Below are 21,440 nucleotides of genomic sequence, written 5' to 3'. Positions count from 1 at the left end.
ACTCGGAGATGCAGCAAGGACCTCCACGTCTTGTTCTCTAATCCCTTTCTCAAGCCCCATTATTACTATCCTTGATACAGGACCATTTCACTTTCGCCTAAATATCTCCAGCATCGGGCACGTCTCAATATCGCAGGCCAAAGACAGGTGCAATTCTAGGTCAGCAGGTCATATCATCCCTTGGTTTTAGTCCGGCTGTCTGAGTGGACACTGCCCCTTCTTATAGAAGAAAGGAGGACAACGCTGGAAGTATCTGTTCCCACCAAGTTCAGTCTGATAATCGAACAGGCTACCTTGCAGATTTGTAAACAGAAGACAGACCAGTAAATACAAGGCTAATAAAATGAACATTTCTCTTTTTTTAATCCTAAGAGGAGGGAGGACTCAGGAAGCAGGTCGGAAGACACAGGGATGTACTGGCTGGCTGGCAGCCACCATCCCAAGTCTCACTGACAGTCCAGTTCCACTTTGGTCATACTGAGCTCCGGGAGCCCTGTGAGCAGAACCAAGTACATCTTCCAGGAGCCAGAGGAAGGCCAGGGCCTGAAGATGAAAAATCTGGCCTTGGGGACAGAATGTCAACCCTCACTGGAACAGCCGTGTTGGCTGCATCTCCCCTCAAACCTACAGAACAACTGGCGACCAGGGAGGAAACAAAGACAGACTGTTGGAGGCCTCACCTGCTTAATGAAGGTGATTGAAACCATGTCCCAGGAGACAATGCCATGGTCCATGAGTTCTAAGAAGGCAGTCAGGGTGAATGCCAGCATCTCACTGTAGCTGAGACGTGCGACACACACACAAAACAATACAAAGATTCAGAACCTGGGAACACAAGCGTGGCAGCCACAACAGGAAGGGATTTCAGTGTAAGCACCCTGTGAGAATCAGCGGAGGCCGCTGTGACGGCCCCTGTGCACACCTACGCCAGGTGTGGAGCAGATTCTCCCCCGGGATCTGTCACTGACAAAAGGCTGCCGGGCGATTAGGCTTTCCTTCTCCGCACTGCAGCATCTCAGGGAAACAGTCGCCTATCCGTTCCCCAAGAACAAAAAAGATAGCAGATCTTTGTCAAACTCCGACACTTGGTGGGGGCACCTGGGGGAGCTTATGTTCCAGGTTCACCTTAAGGCCCAGGGGCCGCAGAGGGCAGACTTGGGACATGTGCTCAACTGCCTGTGCACATCGCATCTTTTCAAACTTCTATTTCTTTCTCTGTAAAACTGAGTTCATCTTGCAGCCTTAACCTCACTGGGTTGTGATGAGGGCAAAATGACAATGCATGTGAAACCCTTACCAGAGTGCTGACAGAGAACAAGGATTAAAATGTCTTCTCCCCTTTGTCTCTCCTCTTTATACATTTTGTCCTTTACACATCTGTACAGTGCTCTGTAATTTACAAGTGGTATTGCCATCTACAAAGCATGTTCGGACCTATTCTCATGAACCATACTCCCCACAACAGTTCCACAAGGTTGGTGTCACCCCCGTTTTAAAGAGGAGGAAATGAAAGTCAGTCTAATCCTGCACTCTTGGGAGACAGCAGAATTCCTGGGTCAGTGCGGGTGGCAGCCAAAGGCTTCAAGATTTCAGTGCAGCTGGAAAATCCAAGCCTTAATACCCAAGATTAGTCACTTGGTTTGGCTAAAAATTTCAATAGATCATTCATTGGCTGAAAAATGTCTGACTCCTTCTCTGCCAGCTTAGGTTCCATGAGCTTAGAAGACAAACTAAACATCTGTTTATTCACTGCGGATAACGGCACACGTTCACCTTGGTGCTGGAGCATCACCAAGACGTTGATGGTGCTCAGCAAAGCTCGGGATCCCCGCCCGTGAAGATGACGGTAGGGAGACGGCAGGTGGGCAGGGGGAGTGTGTCTGTGTGCCCAGGAGTCTGTGTACAGAGCTGGGGGTCCCTGGGAGGGGGAGGCAGGGGTGTGGTTAAGGACAGACAGACAGCTGCTCTAGTTGATCACGGACAGTCTGCTCACTAACCTCCATCCGGCCAGTCGTTTTCCAGAAGCGATTTCAGCCATGAGCCAACGTCTCTCTCCCTTCCCGACTCCTCTGGCCTCGACTTTCGCTCCTCACTTGACACAGTACATTTAATGTGTGAGAGCCCAACTAGACTACACGATTTCATACCACAAGGGTGAATTCTATCCCTCAGCGTGGACTGGGCCCCGGCACACTGCTCATCTGATTCGATGGAGGAGACTAGGCTGTCCTGCGAGTGTCATGAACCTGAGAGCCCCTGAACAGGACCTCAGGGATACTCACTGGGACAGGAGCTTGGTTCCACTTTCCACCAGCCGCGTCAGCACAACGATGCCATCCATGTTGATGAACTCGGTGGCGAAAGTCACGTCAGCAGAGAGCTTGGCCAGCTCCTTCATGGCGTCCAGCCGGGTCTCCATGTTGGATGACTGGGTCCTCTCCATCAGCTGGCGTGCAGCCCGGGACTGTGAGACCAGGGACAAGACAGATGCCGTCTGCTCCCTGGGGCAGGTCACTGCTCTGTGAATAGCTCACAGGGGCCTCTCTGTGGACTGCCAAGCCCACGGCAGAAGTCAATTTTCACACTGCTTAAGATTTGCTAAATAAATGTTTATTGGATCAGTTAGCAAACTACTAGTATGCCGAGACCAACCTGTAGCTATGTACATCCTTTCTGTACCACTCTGGTCTATGGATTAAAAACATCCCCACCAAGGGAATGCAAGAAAGATCTGGAGGATGACACTCCACTAACTAGGGCAAGTCACAAAGAAACAGGTACTGGTTCAACATTGGAGAGTTTTTCTTTTCTTTTTTTTTAAATTGAAGTATAGTTGATTTATAACGTTGTATTAATCTCTGCTGTACAGCAAAGTGATTCAGTTATACATACCTACATTCCTTTTCATATTCTTTTCCATTATGGTTTATTACAGGATACTGAATATAGTTCCCTGTGCCATTTATCTATTTTATTTTAATTTATCTTTGTCTTTTTAGGGCCATACATGTGGCATATGGAGGTTCCCAGGCTAGGGGTCGAATCAGAGCTGTAGCCACTGGCCTACACCACAGCCACAGCCATGCCAGATCCAAGCCACATCTGTGACCTACACCATAGCTCACGACAACACTGGATCCTTAACCCACAGAGCGAGGCCAAGGATGGAACCTGTAACGTCTTGGTTCCTAGTCGGATTTGTTTCTGTTGTGCCATGACGGGAACTCCAGTTTATCTGTGGTAATTTGTATCCGCTCATCCTAAACTCCTAACTTACCCTTCCTCCACCTCCGTTCTCCTTTGGTGACCATAAGAGTTTTCTATTAACTAAAGCCAGGAGGCAGTGGAAGAGGTTGTCTCTTGAAGTACTGGGCTCTCAGTCACTAGAAGCAATCAAGGAAAATATGGACAACCAACTGCCAAAGATGCTAGAGAAGGGATTCCTGCACAGGGTGGAGAACAAACTATGATGACCTTTAAGGTTCCTTTCCATCCGAAAATGGGGTAAGCCTGACAATTTTTTTTCTTTCTTTCTTTCCTCCTTCCTTCATTTCTTTTTTGGCTTTTTAGGGCTGCACCTGTGGCATATGGAGGTTCCCAGGCTAGGGGTTAAATTGGAGCTGCAGCTGCTGGCCTACACCACAGCCACAGCAACGCCAGATCCTCTACCCACTGAGCGAGGCCAGGGATCGAATCTGAGTCTTCATGGATACTGGTCAGGTTCGTTTCCACTGAGCCACAAAGGAAACTCCCCTGACATTTTTTTTTTTTTTAACTTTCTCTCCAAGTTTATATCATTGCTCCTCAAAGTCCTAGCCCTGGGGAATCTTTAAGAATATCAAGGGGCTGGAAGCAGCAGATTTCAAAACAGCTTTTTGAAAATAATGGCTGGTGAGAGAGCCTCCTCTGAGCACACGAACTTTTCCTAGTGGGACGCTTGCCTCCTGCAAATTGCAACTACAACCCTTCCTCTCGTGTTCACTCATCTTTCCTGTTGCTGAACTTATTAACTGTACAGTCAGGGACTCAAAATTTACCATTTCATCATTCGCTATTTTTTGTGTGTCAATGTTCTCAGATGGAATGGAAGAGTCTGAAGAGCAGAATCACTTGTGGGGTCTCTGTTTTTTTGACAGTGCCAAGCAAGTGACTGGAGCCCAGGTTCTGCTGCTGCCAAGGGGTCAGGCTGCCTGTCTTTCTCCCACTTCACGTCTTTAAGACGGCCCTTAAAGCGCACACTGCTCTCGAGGACACAGAAATCCTCTGTTACCTCCGTGGTGGAGAAACTGGGCACCGCGAGAAAATGTCACAGGATAGAACAATTTGAACAGCACTGGTCTGCATCACACTTAGAACCTTCAGACTCCAAATGTTAATTTTCCTCCCAGGATAGTATTTCCAGGCCGCTGCTTCCTGCTCCAGAGAGATGTGCTCCTGGGAAAGTCAACTGCTCTGTGCGAGAGGCCTGTGAAATGCTTCGACACCTCTATAAAAGTGCACATTAAATTAGCAGAGCTTAGTGGGGAGAAATGAAGTCTTCAGGACGAGAAGAGTACAGGAGGAGAGAAGAGAGCAGAAGAACACTGCTGAGAACACTGGCCTAAGGTCAGCCAGACCTGGGTGTGAGAGGCAGCACCACGGCCCTTAGAGCTGATGGCAACTGGAGAGTTTCTTAATTTCTCTAAGTCTCAGTTTCCTTGTCTGAAAAAATAGGGTTAACCAAGAGTACTAATCTATAAGTCAACTACACCCCAATAAAACTTATTAAAAAAAAAAAAAAGTACTCATCTCATGAGGGTTTGTCAAGATTAAGCCACACCATATATATAAGGTATTTAGCAAAATACAGGAGGTGCTCAGCAAATCCTAGCTGTTATTACTCTGCACACCCTTCCTCTTAGATAGACCAGCCCTCTCCTCAAGAAAACAGGTGCCATCATGTCCCTAATCCTCCAGCAGCCCTTCCACAAACGTATTAAGTTACCCCCGTATCACCAGTCCTTCTCCGGGCCGAGCAGTCAGGCCAAATCCCTCCACCTGGGCTCGGGGCTCCTCCCATCCTGACCCAGTATTCACTCCCTCTTTCCTGCACTGTCAACCTTCCTCTCTTCCATCGTAACATACTTTCGAGGACACATAAAAAGTTGCAACAGAAGTTAACAACTATGAAGGCTCAGTGGAGGCGGGGAGCCGTCTACACGAGGGACGAGGGATGGGGTGGGAGGGAGACCTTTCATTGTATCTTTGTTAAACTTTTTTGATTTTAAAACACATGAATGATTAAGCTCTTTTTATGGAGCCAGTACCTTCTCTGTCTACTTCCTTTTGAATGAAGCTTCCCGGTGTCGGTGTCGTGGTAAACACAAGGTCCTCACTTTCCCACCGCTCTTATACTCGGCTCACGGCAATCTGGCTGCCTCCCAGCCATCCCACCCAAACGCTTTTCACGAGGATCACCAGTGACCGGCTGACCCCCAGACCAACAGTTTTCTGTGCTCAGTTTGCCGCCTCTCTGCTCGCTGCAGACCACGCTGTCCTCTAGCCTGACACTGCCTGCCCTCCGCTCCTAAGCCAGTTCAGGCTCCTGCTTTCTTCCTACCTTTCTGGGTGCCTCCTTAGGGACCCTGAAGGGCTGGTCTTGCAGAAGTCAGGCGGCCGTCTTGGACTCTCCCATTCCTTCCTTGGCCAGGGTACCCCCTTCTTCACCGGTACTTTTCCTGCCCACCCTTTCACCTCCAGTGCCATGGCATTCGTGGGCTGTTAACGCTGCTCATCAGCTTCTCAGTCTCCTGCCATCAACCTTCCTTTTTTAAGCCCATCTGTCACACTGTCACTAAAGGTGATCTTTCTAAAATATAAATCTAAACACATACATGTTCCTACTTAAAATCTTTCAATGTCCCCATGGTCCTTTCTGGATAAAGTCCAACCCATACATAGGCTACCCAGGAACCTTCCACTGGCTTCTGGCTGACTGCTCTAGGCCCTCAGCTGCCCGTCCCTCCCAGTTCCCCCAAACAAAGCACATCTCTCTCCTTGGAATAGGTTTCCTTGTCTTCCTTCTTCAGCTAGTTCTTGCTTTTCCTTCAACATCTGAGCTCAGGGGCCCCTTCTCTGGAAAGGCTTTCTGAGAATCATAGGCTGAATTATGTGGTTCCTTTTTTAAGTTCCCACAGCTCCCTAAGCAACTCTCTCTTAAGGCCCTTGAGGGAGACCTTACATTATATTTATTTGTTTCCTCCCAACTAGGCTGTGAGAGCAAAGATTGACTTTTGAACCCCCAAGTCTTAGTTTCTAGAACGGAGTCTGGCCCATGGTAGGTGCTCACATGTGCCTGTCTAATAAAGGAATTCCAAAAGAAGGCAGAATACCTACCGGGGAGATAGCCAGCTGTAAGATTGTCCCATTCTTAATGTCATTGCGAGTCTGGGGAGTGAAGAGAAAAAGGAGTGGCTAAGATAAAATATTAAAATTGTTCAAGCAGGCTGAATCGACAAGAACTGTTATTTTAAAAGTAGTTGTAACTGAGACTCTTCAGTCAGGCCCTCTTCTCCTGCTTGTTTCTTGGCAAAGAATTTCTCAGATCCTTTTCAGGCACCTCTGAGGAAGGAGAAGACACATTTCTTCCAGCCACCAGAAGAGAACAAGGGCCGGCACTCCCTGCCCTGCCCAGGGAGCAGCTCTTTCTTTACCGGTCAGTGGATGCTCCCCGAATGTGAGGAGCAGAAACAGGGCCGCCCCCGCAGATGGTTCACTTCAAAGTGAGGTCTGTACTGGGTCTGCTTCTCCCTGTACTGACCTGTTCGGTGATGTAGAGCTGGGGGCCGTCGGCGTAACGGAGGGTGTAATACTCCGGGTTTGGCAGCGACCACCTGTGTGAGAGAAAATGAGTACGGCCAGTTGGGCCATGCCTGGGGGGTCTGTCTAGAAGCTGCACATAAATAGTTTTCAATAGAGTTGCTTAAGGGATTGCGTGGTCGGTTTGATGAACAGGAGGAAAAAAAAAAAAAAAGCTTTGGATTGAGATGTTAAATAGTAACCCTCTCAGCCTTCTGCCAAGACTGGCACCACAAAAGGTAGCACATATAATTCAGCGCGGGTCTCAGATCCCACTAGGACCTCAGGCTGGTCCTTCCAGGACTTAAAGGAAAAACTAAAGATTCACAGGAGGCCTTAGGGACATCGCCACCTGCTATACCTCCTTTGTGAGACAACGACCCACAAAAGCCCTGTACTGGGGACTCAAGTAACGGCAGATCCTCCAGCAGAATTCCTTTCTCGGTCTGGCAGGGCTCTCCTCTCTTTAGCCTGTCACTGTCCAAAACAAGGGCAGTTTCAACTTACCCATCACAAACTTCCTTGATGATGGACGCCAGGGGCCGTTTCTGAAAGAGGAAGAGAGAGAGATTCTTCACCAGCAACTACATCCTTTGAGTGCCAAGGTCCTGACGAGAGGGTCTGCCAGGCAGGGGGGGTCAACCAGGGGCCTGAGCACCGATTTCTTCTCTGAGAGCTTTTCTCAAAGAGGAAGCCTCTCCCAGGCCATGGTGACCAACCTTCCACTGGGCAGGACAGGGCTTGGCTTTCCTATTGCTGGTTCTTACCCCTGACCACCCCCTAAAGACAGCTTCTGTCATGCAATCCCCAGACTCCTCTCCTTGCCTCGCTGCTTCTCACTTCCACAGCTTACCTGGTCGATTTCGAGGAGCTGAGCATTAGCACCTGGCCACTCAATGGCCACTTTGACGATGTCTGAAGGTGGCGGCATCGTTCCCACTGGGCTTTACTTCTCTGACACACGCGCACACATACACACACAGCTGCTGGGGGAGAAAGAGTCAGAAAAAGGAAAAAGTCTTCATTTTTCACTCTCGTATATTTTGGAAAAACGGAAGATAGAGAGTGTCCAAAGAAACATATGGAACTACTTAGTTCGAATGTTTCTAGATCATACCACAACCTTTCCTTGGGCTTGTTGTCTCTTTAGATTAAATCAGCAAGTAGAAATGGGACAAACCTATCTATCAACTGCACATAAGCCAGCAGCAAGATCTGCCAACGTGACACTTCAGCTTAAGGGCCAGGAGGACTCCGTGGTCGAGGAGCATATTTACTGCAAAGTCCTGTCCTAGGACCTTGGGAGGAGGAAGCACACGCCCAGAGACAGCGAAGAATAGACCCGGCCTTCTCCTGGCTGAGCAGGTAGCTGAAGGAGCCAGCCTGCTCTGCTCCCTCAGTCATCCTGGGAAGATCCCAGAGTCAGCAGGGCCCGGCCACGTGCTCTCTTGTTTTCTTCTCCCTGCTTATTGCTGCCACTCCTGCTCCATCAAGGGACACAAATGCAGAGCCCCCTCTGTGTGGGATGGCACAGAGTGCAGAAAATGGAGAAGAGAAGCGGGACAGGAAATGCTATTTTAGACCCAACTGCCAAGGGCAAGGGCCTCTGAGAGTTCAAGTGTAGGGAGGTGAGGAAACCCCCACAAAGGCCCCACCAGAGGAGGACAAGGCTTTGGAAGTACCTCTGACCCCTCCCCCACTGCTCTCCAAAAGAGAGGAAAATAAACCATTTTGAACAAGTCTGGAAGATGGGCCCATGTGACCAGTATCCTAGGCAACTCCACGAGCTGAGTGGTGTTCCAAGCCGCAGCGAAAGCATTCTCTCTCTGAGGTCTGATGAGGCGAAGTCACTCCACTGATTTCTTATTTCAATGTGTGTTTATACTCCATGCCTGCAGGTTCAGGAGAGGCCTCTTTCTTAGTGAAAAAGACCTTTCTCCTGCATCCTCCAGGTTTAACCACTCGCCCGCAATTCAAGCTTCACTAATGGAGACTGCTGGCCCCTCCTGGAACATGCAGCATAGTTGTCACTAAGCTGGTATGCATGGATGCCATCAATTTTTCAGCCCAAACACAGATGTCAGTTCTCACAGCCTTGTAAGTACAAACCTCTCTGTCAAAGAGGTGAGGTGGGTCCTTCCCCTATAATTCCTCAGGCCTCGGAAAAAGGGAGGCACTCACGACCATTTCCTGATCAGAGTGGGCTGCTTCAGAAGTCAACTGCCCAAAATACCAGCCCTTCCAGAACATGGCTGCGTAGAAGAGAGGGTTCTCAACATGCTACCACTCATTCTGCTAAGGCCTCCCAGCAGCCTTATGAAGCAGGCAGAACAGGATTATAAACTCCACCTGAAGACAACAAAACTGAAGCTCAGTGTGGTTACGTAGCCCAAGTTCGCCCAGCTAATAACAGTAAAGGGGACAGAACGGGGAACTGACTGTGGGTCAGTGCCCTTCTGCCCCCCGCCGCTGAGCTAGCCTGAATGTCTGCTCATTGCAACGAAATCAAGCCTGAAGGTGAGGTGGGCTGGCCTCACGGCCCTGAGAACTTCCACAGCTGCTGCTGCTCCAGGCTGAATTTTCCACATGTAATTTTTATGTGCCTAAACACATAACAAACCTCTGAAAAGATGGGGTTCCCACTGTGGCTCAGCGGGTTTGATCTCTGGCCTCGCTCAGTGGGTTAAGGATTCCCGTGTTGCCCCAAGCTGCAGCGTAGGTCACAGGTGCGGCTTGGATCCAGTGTTGCTGTGGCTGTGGTATAGGCCCCAGCTGTAGCTCTGGTTCAGTCCCTAGCCCTGGAGCTTTCATGTGCTGCAGGTGCGGCCATAAAAAGGAAAAAGAAAAGCCAAAAAAAAGAGAAAGAAATGGGCCCATCAGAAGCAGTCTTGTTGAGATGCTCTGCTCTGGTGACACAGCAAAGCAGGGGTGGTACCATGAATCTCCGGATGCCTCCTAGGGCAGGAATCCTTATCCAAGTCTGTCATAATTAGGAGGTATGACTGTACAATTGTGAGATCATTTTTTAAACTGAAATATAATTTACATATAATAAAATGCACAGAGCTTATGTATATGTGTGTATATATAAAAATATATATAATAGAAATACACATACATATAAACCTCCTCCTGAAACCATCACCTACAATAAGACACTGAACATTTTCACACCCCCTAAAATTCCCTCCTACCTCCTTCCTGTTAACCCCCACCCTCCAGCCCTCCAAGAGGCAACTTCTCTCTGACTTCCATCACCACAGGTTTGCTTTGCCTGCTTTTGTACTTCATAGATGTGGAAGTGAACAGTTTGGCCTTTAAGACCATTTGCTACTTAGTTTCTTCTTTTTTTGGCTGCTCCAAAAGTGCGGAAGTCACCGGGTCGGGGATCAAACCTGTACCACAGCAGTAATCCGAGCCACTATAGTGACAAGCCCAGACCCTTAACCTACTGAGCCACCAAGGAACTCTGAGTTTCTTCTTTTTAAAGTAAGGAGGCCCAGGAGTTCCTGTCATGGCTCAGTTGTTAACAAACACGACTAGTATCCATGAGGACTCGGGTTTGATCCCTGGCCTTGCTCAGTGGATTAAGGATCTGGTGTTGCTGTGAGCTGTGGTGTAGGTTGCAGATGCGGCTCAGATCCCGTGTTGCTGTGGCTGCGGTGCATGTAGGCTGGCCGCTACAGCTCTGATTCGCCCCCGAGCCTGGGAACCTCCACATGCCGTGGGTGAGGCCCTCAAAAGACCAAAAAAAAAAAAAAAAAGTGCAGAGGCACAATAGGAAGAGTGCTGGGCTGGGATGACTTTCCCTGTTGAGGAAAGCTTCTGGACTCAGAGCTGGAGGACTCAGGACCTAGTCACAGCTCCATCACTGAACGTCCAGGAGATGTATACATGTCCTTTTCACCCAAGTCTCAGTTTTCTTCTCCTGTGAGGGGAGAGTATTGAACAAAAGCGTGTGCAAAATGCCTAAGATTCTAAAGTAGAACTTAAAAATCTGAACAAGCATTGTCCATTTCAAAGTCCTCTCCAAAAGAAGCTACACCCTTATTTCAATGGTGCTACTAAGAAACAAATCATATTTTTTGGAACCCTTTTCTGGATACTGTCTTTGGAGATAAACAAAGCTAAAGCTTGTTATTTTACGGTTATACTTTACTTTGACCCCATATGGCATTTCCTAGATTAATTTGCTCCTTTTTTTTTCTTTCTTTTTTTTTTTTTTTTGTCTTTTTGCCCTTTCTTGGGCCACTTCTGCGGCATATGGAGGTTCCCAGGCTAGGGGTCGAATTGGAGCTGTAGCCGCTGGCCTACACCAGAGCCATAGCAACGCCATGTCTGTAACCTGCACCACATCTCAGGGCAACGCCGGATCCTTAACCCACTGAGCAAGGCCAGGGATCGAACTCGTGACCTCATGGTTCTTAGTTGGATTCGTTAACCACTGAGCCACGACGGGAATTCCTAATTTGCTCTTTCTTTATTAAAGTCAGCCCTGAGTGATTCTTGTCTGTTCCAAAAATTCCTATCTATTTTATTGTTTGTTTGTTGGCCATGCCTGTGGCATATGGAAGTTCCTGGGCCAGGGATCGAATGCCCACCATAGTGGTGACCCAAGCCACTGCAGTGACAACACCAGATCCTTAACCCACAAGGGAACTCCACAACCATTCTAAAGCATGGGGATTTGCAACCGCCAGGACTATTCCAGATACCATAAACCCCCGTTCAGAGACTTTGCCCTTTCCCCAAATACCCAGACAACCTATGTGTACAGAGCAGCACTCTCTCCACCTAGGCCACAGCCAATGGGACCAACCTTAGTGGGACTAATCCAATTCTTTTTCCTGAGCTGAAAGACAGAGTAAGGGAGATGGATGACAACGGCCCCTAGAGCAGAAAGGTCATGGTCAGCTCCAAAGCACATGCCACGAGGAGCCAAAGACATGGAGGAACAAAAACCAAGAGCCTCGCAGAGAAAGCTGTTCGGCACGAAGAATTCAGAAACTAGAAACCGCAAAGTCTCAGAAAGAGATGGAAAAAGACTGTGTCTGAAGACTGTCCAGATTCTATGGCCAGACTTTCTACACCTGGGGTACCTGACATTCCCCTGGATTTTGCCAATAAAACTCCTTTAATTTAACCTAGTTTGCATTCCTATTCATTGCAACAAAGGGCCTTAGACAAAGGCTGACCCCCAGCTTTGAAGAAGGATGTCTGAATGGAGGGCTGACTAGAAAGAAGCATAATAGGCATACGATGGCATTGAGCAGGCCCTTAATTAACACCGGCTGAAATAATAATGAGCGAAACCCACTTAGATCAGTCTGGTTTGTTTAAAACAGTTCAGTTAGGTGGTGACTTTAAAGCTGTCATCTTGTATGTGATAGTGATGTGTAGACAGCCTCTTTATAATGGATAACTCATGTCTATAGCATTATTTTTGTTAATGCCCACACGAACCCTCAAAATCACCTCCATTTTACAGAGGCAACTGAAGTTCAGATGGATTGAAAAACGTGTCTCCCACGTGCCTCTTTTCCTCCCCTCCCCCACACAAAAAGAAAGAAATCACATCAGACCTGGGTCTCAAGACAGGGTCCCAGGACTTCAAAGTCAGTTCTCTGCCTTCTACACAATAGTTCCTTTGATGAGGATGATGACTTCAGCTGACAATTACACAGTGCCAAGGCCCTGCTCTAAGGGCTTTACACATACTAGCTCATTTAAGCCACACGGAACCCAGTACACTACCCCATTTTACAGACAAGAAAATGGAGGCACAGAAAAATTAAGTACCATGCTCAGTGTCACGCAGCTACAGTAAGTGGCACAGACCGAATCTGAGCTCAGGCAGTCTGGCTGTTTGAAAGCCACGTGATAGCAGGTGGCCCTGTACCCACAGCAGGTGCTCCGTGGAGGATCTGGGTTTGCTGGACCTGAAGCTGAAACACACCGAGGCTCAGAGACCAATGACAAGAGCTCACCACTGTGACGGATGGAGAAGCCCACTGTCTAAAGGTGACCCCTACTCCTTTGCGTGATGCCCAGTCCTTCACAGTCTAGCCAGACCTTCCTGGGCTGTTTCTATTGCTATTTCTATGAGGCAGGTCATGTTCTTCCTCCTCTCCTATACCTTTGCACATTCTCTTCCTTCCTTTGACTGTCAGAAGAGCTCATATACAAACTTCAAAGCCCTGCTCAGATGTCACATCCTCTGTGTACCAGTCTCAGCTTTCCCCACAGTTCCCTAGCAAGGTGAAGGATGATGGGCCTCAGTGTTCCTGTGACATTCTGTTCACAGCTCTGAGAAGCCTCCTTCCTGCCCTGTCCCATCACAGTTATATATCCACACAGCTCTCCCCTCCACCCTCTCCTCCTCTGGGGCAGGTCCAACCCTGCAGTTTCATCCCCTGGCACAAAACCTGGCGCTCGGTTACGGCTCCATAAGCACCTGTTCTGCTCAAATCCAACAGCTCTGACTTCCTCAACTCACACAAACCAGAGCTGGCTCTCCAGGGTTTCATGGGGCTCAGGCGTGAAGTGCTTCGATTGACGGTGTTTCCACCATGACCCACCACAGAATTTCCACCGTTTAAAGTTTTGTTTTTGGAGTTCCGTTGCGGGTTTGATCCCTGGCCTTGCTCAGTGGGTTAAGGATCCGGCGTTGCCATGAGCTGTGGTGTAGGTTGCAGACGTGGCTCGGATTCTGTGTTGCTGTGGCTGAGGTGCAGGCCGGCGGCTGCAGCTCCAATTTGACCCCTAGCCTGGGAACCTCCATATGCCATGGGAGCGGCCCTAGAAAGGGCAAAAAGACAAAAAAAAAAAAGTTTTGTTTTCACATCTAAGGTTAGGACGTGTCTCACTGGAAAGTCAGATTTAGCACCCCTGACTCTCGTTAAAAGCAAGGGGAAAACATCCCTCCGTTCTTCTCCCTCAAGAAACCTCAGGAGATAGAGGAGAATGAAGAATAAGAGTCTCCAGGTAACAGTCCCAGGTTACAGGGTCTCCTTGTGGGGAACCTTTTCAGCTCTCGTTTGCTTACTCTTTTCATTTTCATTTTAGAAAGGAAGTGGAAATTAGGTCGAAGCAATTCAATAACATTGCGAAATCCTCAGGGTTATAAATAGCCCCTTGCGCTCCTGCTCAGCAGCTCTATCGAGTTCAGCAGCAAACAGCCTGAGTTTCATGTCCAGGCCCAGAAGGCAAAAAAGTCTTGAACCCTCCTCCCTCCTCCTTCAAGTGGTACAGACACAAAGATGGTCTGGAAAACTCTAAACGTCACAAACAAGAGAGAGGCACACACTGATCTGGGGAGGATAATTCTACTCTAAGGCATGAGAGAAAAGTCTGGGTTTTCAAAGGCAAAGACCAGAAACAAGAGAAAAACAGGACCTTCGGGGTCTCCAATGAACGTTCTCTCAGTGGATTCCGGAAGGTGCTTACAAAGTCGGCGGAGTTACAAAAGGCCCCAAGGAGGTTCATCAATCACCCGCTCCTGCAGGGACTGGTCCAGGGAGCTGGATTCTGAGCCTGGCAGAAAGGAAGTGAAAGATGATCCCTTCCCATTAGTAAGGAATTCAGATCGAAGGCCAGAAGGTTTCCAGCTCCCCTCCCGCCCCCGTTCCTTTAAGGATAAGGATCAACACATGTTCTTTGGCTTTTGATTCAGAGGGAGAGGCTTGGGTAAGTTTGGCTTGTTTCCTACAGCAGGAAGTAGCACACCAGGAAGGCGATCAGAGGTGACACCCTCTTTCTAATCGAGAACACAATCTCCACAGAGGCTTCTTCCTCTGAAGTCCAGCCAAGTGAGAAGTGACACAACTTCCCTTGGTTCAGACCCTGAAAGAGGGTGAGACTCTGAGGTATAAAGAGGGAGACGGGTCTGCAGATTCAGGTTCTGACATCGACTGCTGGAAACACTGAGCAGAACCATCATACCAACGGCAGCTGAGGTTTCTCCTTTCTGATGAAACTTGCCGGACACAAGATACACCCAAATATGTAGTTAAAAGCCACCCAGGGAGTTCCCGTTGTGGCTCAGCAGGTTAAGGACCGGATGGTGTCTCTAAGAGGATGCGGCTTCAATCCCTGGCCTTGCTCAGTGGGTTAAGGATCCTGCCTTGCCGCAAACTGTAGCATGGGTCACAGATGTGGCTCAGACCAGTGTTCCTGTGGTTGTGGGGCAGGCCGGCAGCTGCAGCTCCGATTTGACCCCTAGCCTGGGAGCTTCTACTTAAAGCCACAAGTGTGGTGAAGAAGGGTGTGGAACAGGGTCGGGCTTCTTTAACACCTACCCTGAGGATTGCCCAGGTCTGCTCTTCTGCTTAAAAACCTCCTGCAGTGTTCCTATCCTTCCAGAATGAGCCTAGACCCCTCAGGAGAGCACCCAGCTTCTTCCAGTCCCGCGGAGCCTTCAGATGACCCTTAGACATTACGCTCACCTGTCACAGCAGACCACCTGCTTCCCCCAAACTCGCTCTCCTCTGGCTTCTGCCATCATTCCCTCCACTTTGTCCGGCTGACGAAGACCTACTCGTGCTTCAAGGCCCAGCTCCTTCAGTCACTCCCCCGTGTGGCCTTCCTAATCCTTACCTCAGGCAAAACGAACTGCGCCCTCATCCGCGCTCCTGTCCCAACCCCACTGACTGGTTTCTTTCTCCTGCTGTTCAAAGTGTGGTCTGCACTCCGGCACCATCGACACTGCCTGGGCGCCTGCAGTAATGCAGCAACGCTCACTCCAGCCCAGACCCGCCGAATCGGAACCTGCCTCCTAACAAGATCCCCAGGTGCTTCACAGGCACATTACAGTCTGAGAAGCAGAGTCTAGGCCGGTGGTGCGCAGCTCTGGTGGTGCCTCGTCGATGCCCACTCCAGGGCGCCGCAAGCCTGTCTGGTGATTCTAACAAGTGGCGGGGGCTGGGAGCTGTTAGCTAAGGGCAGGGACCCAGCAAGTCTGCAGCTACTCCCCGGTCTCCTGCGCTGGCGGCACAGTGCCAGGCGCACCGGCCTGACTGCCTTTAAAAGAGAATAAAAACTCTTAGTGACGGAGGACTAGCCATTGCCGAGAGCTCTGCAGGTCCCTGACCAGAGTCATCGAGAGGGATGTAGAGGGCTCAGTGTTTCCAGACCGCTTGCCTCAGTTTTTGGAAATGAAACAGAAACTGAAGTAGTAAACACAGATGAATGAGAAGAAACTGTCTGCCTTCATGGGGCTGCCATGGTTGCAGCAGGGAGGGAGGGAGCGTGCTGAGCTGAGAAGCCCTGCGTTAGGACTGAAATCCCAGGCTGCGGCCGGACGCCTTCAATACCAACCACAACAACACAGCACTGTTCTTGCTGGAAAGTCAGGCCAAGCCTCTTGTTTTATAATAAGCGAAAGGAGGTCCAGGGAAGCTGGCCAGGCTACACTACTAGTCAGGCACAAAAGAAGGCGTAACCCCCCTCTTCTGGGTCAGCCCTCCCCCTGCAGCACAGGAAATCTGACTGCCCAGCTCTGCCCCCAGCACGAGCCTCTCTGACCTCAGGTCCTGATCTACATGAGGAGACTGGACTAGACGTTTGTGAAGCTCTTCCAACCTTGACCTTCTAGCGAGGCAGAGTAACAATGAGGTTAGGAGCTTGTGTTCTGCTGTGGGACAGGCCTGGATTTGGCTCCAGCTCTACGAATTTCCATTTCCTTAAATACAAAAGAGGGGTCGAATCAATATCACTCTATAAAGTTACTGTGAACATGGGGTGGGATAATATACGTAAATCCTTTAACTTAATACCTGACACAGAGGAAGCAGCATTCCAACAGTGTGAACTTGAAGAAGTTGCAAAAACACTGTAGCCCTGTTTCCCCGGCATAAAAAAGCCCAATTTGCCAGGTTTTAGTATTCTGATGACAAAATGAGAGAATACCTGTGAAGGTAATCGGGGAAGAAAATCAATATACAATTATTATTATTATTACTTTTCTCCTAGAAGAACCTTGGAGAGTTTCATAGTCAGTTCCACAGCAGCGGCTGTACAATGCCTGGCACATAACAGGTGCTCAACAAATCTTTCCTAGTGACTCAGTTCAAACCAGTATGTCTGGATGCAACTAGAGATCATCATACTAAGTGAAGTAAATCAGAAATAGAAAGACAAAAAACATATGATATCACTTACATGTGGAATCTAAAATATAGCACAAATGAATCTATCTACAAAACAGAAACAGACCCCGAACAAGAAAAGACTTGCGGGAGTTCCCATCGTGGCGCAGTGGTTAACGAATCCGACTAGGAACCATGAGGTTGCGGGTTCGGTCCCTGCCCTTGCTCAGTGGGTTAATGATCTGGCGTTGCCATGAGCTGTGGTGTGGGGTGCAGACACGGCTCAGGTCCCACGTTGCTATGGCTCTGGCGTAGGCTGGTGGCTACAGCTCTGATTCGACCCCTAGCCTGGGAACCTCCATATGCCACGGAGTGGCCCAAGAAATGGCAAAAAGACCAAAAAAAAAAAAAAAAAAAGACTTGCGGTTGCCGAAGGGGAGGCGGAAGGGAGAGGGAGAGGGATGGACTGGGACTTTGGAGGTAGCAGATGCAAACTAACTCAGTTAGAATGGGTACACAACATGATCCTACTGTATAGCACAGGAAATCATATCCAACCTCCCGGAATAAACCATAATGGAAAGGAATATTTAAAAAAGGAAAAGAAAAAAAGAATGCATGTATGTGTATAACTAAGCCACTTTACTGTAGAAGAGACATTAGCACAACGTTGTAAATCAACTATGCTTTAACAAAAAAGAAAAAACAGTCTAATGGGTTTACAAACTCTGATGCTTAAGCAGCCAGACAGGTAAGTGAAAAAGCCAAGCAGCGTCTATGTGGGAATTGCAGCAAATTGCCAAGTGTCCTGTTCCCCCACCCACCCAGCACTTTGGAACACACCATGCAGCCTCTGCACACACTGCTTCTGGTTCTTCATTTTATCACCCTGGTGCCCTGAACCTCACCTCACCTCATCATTTTGTGACCTGGTCTTGTCTTTCCAAGTACACAGTTAGCATCCAGAGGATGAGGGCCGGGAGTTACACTCCTCAGTCACCTTAAATGGCCTGGAACAGTGCTGGCCTCACTGTGGTGAGGATTTCACTCAACGAGCAATTGTTGCACAGAAAGGCCAGACTGTTAACTCAGGCCTTGTATGCCTAGCACCTTTGAGATGCTGCAGGCTGTGTATATTTTTCTACCCAGGACTAGAGTAGGGTTGGTACGGACTAGGCTGAGTTGGTGGGGACTGTGCTGAGCTATGGTGACTGCATCAAGAAACACTTGCCTTGCAGGTTTTTCCTTCCACTGCACCAAAAACATATGTTCCTGAGCCCCTAGGCAGGTGGTACCAATGCATACAGATACACTGTCTCTGCGTGGAACAAGACAGAATATTCAACATACTCGCAGGTGCCACTGTTTTCAAGAAGTTTAGCCCCATTTCTTGCACCCCCAAAAGTTCCTGGCACTCCTGGAGGCAGCAGAGGGTAACAGATGAATAGATGGGGGTCCTGGTCTTCAACTTGCCTCCTCCACTCACGAACTTTAGGAGGACCACTGGCAGGCGGCGTAACGTTCAGAAGCTTCATGATGTACATCAGTAAAATGTAGACAACACTAATTACCTCAAAAGGCTTAAGGTGATTAAATGTCACTGGTATATAAAGCTTCTAGCATTGCACACCCCCACATGTGGCTACTGAGCACTTGAAATATGGTTACTACACGCTGAGATGGACTCTAAGAGTAAAACTCCTACCAGATTTCAAAGATTTAGTACACACACACAAATGTGAAATATCTCGTTAGTATTTTTATATTGATTACATGTCAAAATAATATTATTTGGGAGTCTATTAGGTTAAGTAAAGTATATTACAAAAAGTAATTTCACCTGTTTTTTACTTTTTTAATGTGGCTACTGAAAAAAAAACCATTTTAAAATAACTAATTTTCTTCTTTTTTTTGTCTGCCCTAACACATATGGAGTTCCCAGGCTAGGGATGAGATCCTAGCCGCAGTTATGACCTGTGCTGCAGCAACACGGGATCTTTAACCCACTGTGCCAGGCTGGGGATTGAACCCGCGTCCCAGCGTTCCAGGGACACCACCGATCCCATTGCACCACAGCAGGAACTCCTAATAATTTTTAAATTACACGTATTGATTGTATTTCTATTGGTCACCAATGGTCTAGCGCAGAGCCTAGCACGCTTTTTTTTTTTTGGCTTTTCAGGGCAGTATATGGAAGTTCCAGGCTAGGGGTCAAATTGGAGCTGTAACTGCTGGCCTATGCCACAACCACTGCAACGCAGGATACGAGCTGAGTATACGACCTACACCACAGCTCATGGCAACACTGGATCCTTAACCCACTGAACAAGGCCAGGGATCAAACCCGAATCCTCATGGATGCTAGCTGGACTCTTTATAACGGCTAAGCCACAAACGGAACTCCCTGACACACTTTTTGTGTAGGACCTCAGGGACATGACTCACACGAACACCCTGTTCCTCCTGCCAAAGCCAAGTTTTCCATTCATTTATTTAAAACATATTTACAGTGCCTGGCCCTGTGCAAGATGCTGGAAATACAAGAAGCAAAAGCAAATACTACCTTTTTCCCTGTGAACCTTATTATCTGGTGGAAACAGACAAGCCTATTTTCAGCCGTTCAAGGGTTGTGAAGGAGAAGTATACAGGGTGATGAAAGTGGGAAATTCACTTGGTGAGGGAGTCCGGCACCAGGGATGCCTCCTGAGGAAGTGATACTTGAGTGGAGATTTGAAAGATAAAGAGGAATTTACTGGAGTAAGCCAGGCAGGGAAGATATACCCCGGAGTAGGAAGACCAAGGGTGAAGACCCTGAGTAGGGCTGGGGCTTGGTATGTAGAAGGAACACGAAAAGGTGAGGAGAGTATTGAGCAAGAGGGGTTGGTAGACTGAGACTAGGGAGGAGAGGTCGGTGGGTTCCCCTCTCCAAGGCTTGGGAGAGGATCCGGGGCTGGCCCTGCAAGTGGTGGAAGACGCATAGTTATAAGCAGCGGAGCGTCCGGATCCGAGCCCTCCGGCCAAGGGGCAAGGCCCTTGCGGATCGGCCAGAGGGCATGTGGGCAGATCTGGTTAAGACGCTGCATCGGTCCGGGTAAGAGGCGAAAGAGGGCTGAACTGACGAGCAAGCAGCGGAGATACAAGTAGACGGACTAGGGGCTACAGAGCCGGGCCGGATGGACCGGGCGGGGTGAAGAGCCTTGTCTATTGAAGGGGGTGGCGACATCGAGAGGATCTGGGCTTCTGGCGGGGGCCACCCAGCCCCAAACACTCTCTGGGCGCCTATCAAGCCCCTTCCCATTCGGTCCCTCTCCTGTCTCCTCCCTCACCATCTCGTCGCACTCCGCGTTCCATCCACCCACCCTCCTCCTCCCCTACCCCTCGACCCCTACCCCTCGACCCCTACCCGGTCCAGCCCCCGCCCCTCGAGGCCTGGCCTGCCCTCCTCCCCACCCGTAGACCCTTCCCTGTCGGGGACCCAGTGCCCCTCAGGTCCGGGGGACCTAGCTGGGCCGCGACCCCTCTGGGGCCTGTCGTACCGGCGCGGTGCAGCCCAGGCCCGCCCTCTCCAGCCCCTCGGTCCCCTGGGCAGAAGCAGGCCGCAGCTCTCCGCCCGCTTCCCGGCCCAGCCTCTCCTCCCTGCGTCCCTCCGGCCAGGCCCCGCTCCGCGGGCGGGAATGCCCGAGCCCCCGGCGCGCCCCTCACTCACCAGAGCGCCGACCTAGGCCCAGCTCCCGCACCCGGGTCTCACCGCCGCCGCCGCTCCTCCAGCCTCCGCCCGCCCCGCCTTCCCGGGACCCCGCCCCGCGCAGGCCGACCCGGGCTCCTATTGCTCCGCTTCGCCGTCACGCTGAACTCTCCTCCTTCAACTGGGTTGATTGCCTGTCACTCAACGGAGGGCGGGCCCAGATGCTGAGGGGAAAAGCCGGCGATCCCCGCCCAGCTAGCGGAGGCCTCTTAAAGACACACAGGCCTCCTCTGCCGCCCCAGGCTATGGGTTCTGGAGGAATGGGATTTCTCCGCAAATTCAAGAGGCATTACCTGACCCCCACCCCACCCAAACTTTTCTTTTGGCACTGTCTGGGTTCCTTGTGATAAATCAGAGGCTTTGAGGGCTCAGCTGTCCTCTGGTGGCACTAAGCCCTGTGCCCGGCGGGCATGTAACGCACTCATCAGTGGGATAACTGTGGCTTGAAGAACTGAGTGGGAAGTGACAGTCATGTCAGAGGCTGTGAGCAGCCGCGGCTGCTCACCACCGAGTTGGAGCTAATTATACCGGCACCCAGGGCTGACCGTGGGCGCTGAGCAGAGGCAGAGGGGTACAGCTCAGCTGTACTGTTGGTAGGGACCCGTGGGAGGTGGTATTCGTCACTGCACCTGCAGATCGGAACAAGGCCAGGCACTGCGCCAGGGCCTCGCGCTCGTGCTATCTCCATTTACACTCACAGCAACTCTGATGTAGGTATTACGCTGATCCTCTGATGGCAGACTTAGTGATGGGCTGAGCAAAATGCCAGCCTG

At 49.8% G+C, this 21,440-nt stretch overlaps 1 protein-coding gene across 6 annotated transcripts in view; it reads right to left on the bottom strand.

Moving 5' to 3' along the window:
• ELMO2 (engulfment and cell motility 2) overlaps positions 1 to 20,707 on the bottom strand; it is a 40,991-nt gene extending 20,284 nt beyond the window's left edge. The window contains exons 1-10 of one of the 6 annotated variants that reach the window (XM_047770959.1): positions 20,629 to 20,682; positions 16,611 to 16,743; positions 16,360 to 16,516; positions 14,233 to 14,370; positions 7,691 to 7,820; positions 7,345 to 7,385; positions 6,800 to 6,872; positions 6,376 to 6,426; positions 2,283 to 2,464; positions 681 to 780 (exon numbers count right to left, since the gene is read on the bottom strand). In XM_047770959.1, coding sequence (XP_047626915.1) covers positions 681 to 780; positions 2,283 to 2,464; positions 6,376 to 6,426; positions 6,800 to 6,872; positions 7,345 to 7,385; positions 7,691 to 7,768 — 525 coding nt within the window. In that variant the 5' untranslated portion in view covers positions 7,769 to 7,820; positions 14,233 to 14,370; positions 16,360 to 16,516; positions 16,611 to 16,743; positions 20,629 to 20,682. Of the gene's footprint in view, positions 1 to 680; positions 781 to 2,282; positions 2,465 to 5,599; positions 5,862 to 6,375; positions 6,427 to 6,799; positions 6,873 to 7,344; positions 7,386 to 7,690; positions 7,824 to 14,232; positions 14,371 to 16,359; positions 16,517 to 16,610; positions 16,744 to 20,628 lie in introns of those variants that run through there. The other 5 variants (XM_047770962.1, XM_047770960.1, XM_047770961.1 and 2 more) reach the window with 5 other exon arrangements.
• Positions 20,708 to 21,440: the final 733 nt, after the last annotated feature.

Source organism: Phacochoerus africanus, chromosome 3 (assembly GCF_016906955.1).
Source record: "Phacochoerus africanus isolate WHEZ1 chromosome 3, ROS_Pafr_v1, whole genome shotgun sequence".
NCBI classification, from domain to species: domain Eukaryota; kingdom Metazoa; phylum Chordata; class Mammalia; order Artiodactyla; family Suidae; genus Phacochoerus; species Phacochoerus africanus.
The sequence above is the reverse complement of the archived record's forward strand: the minus strand, read 5'-3'. Positions and strand labels throughout refer to the sequence as shown.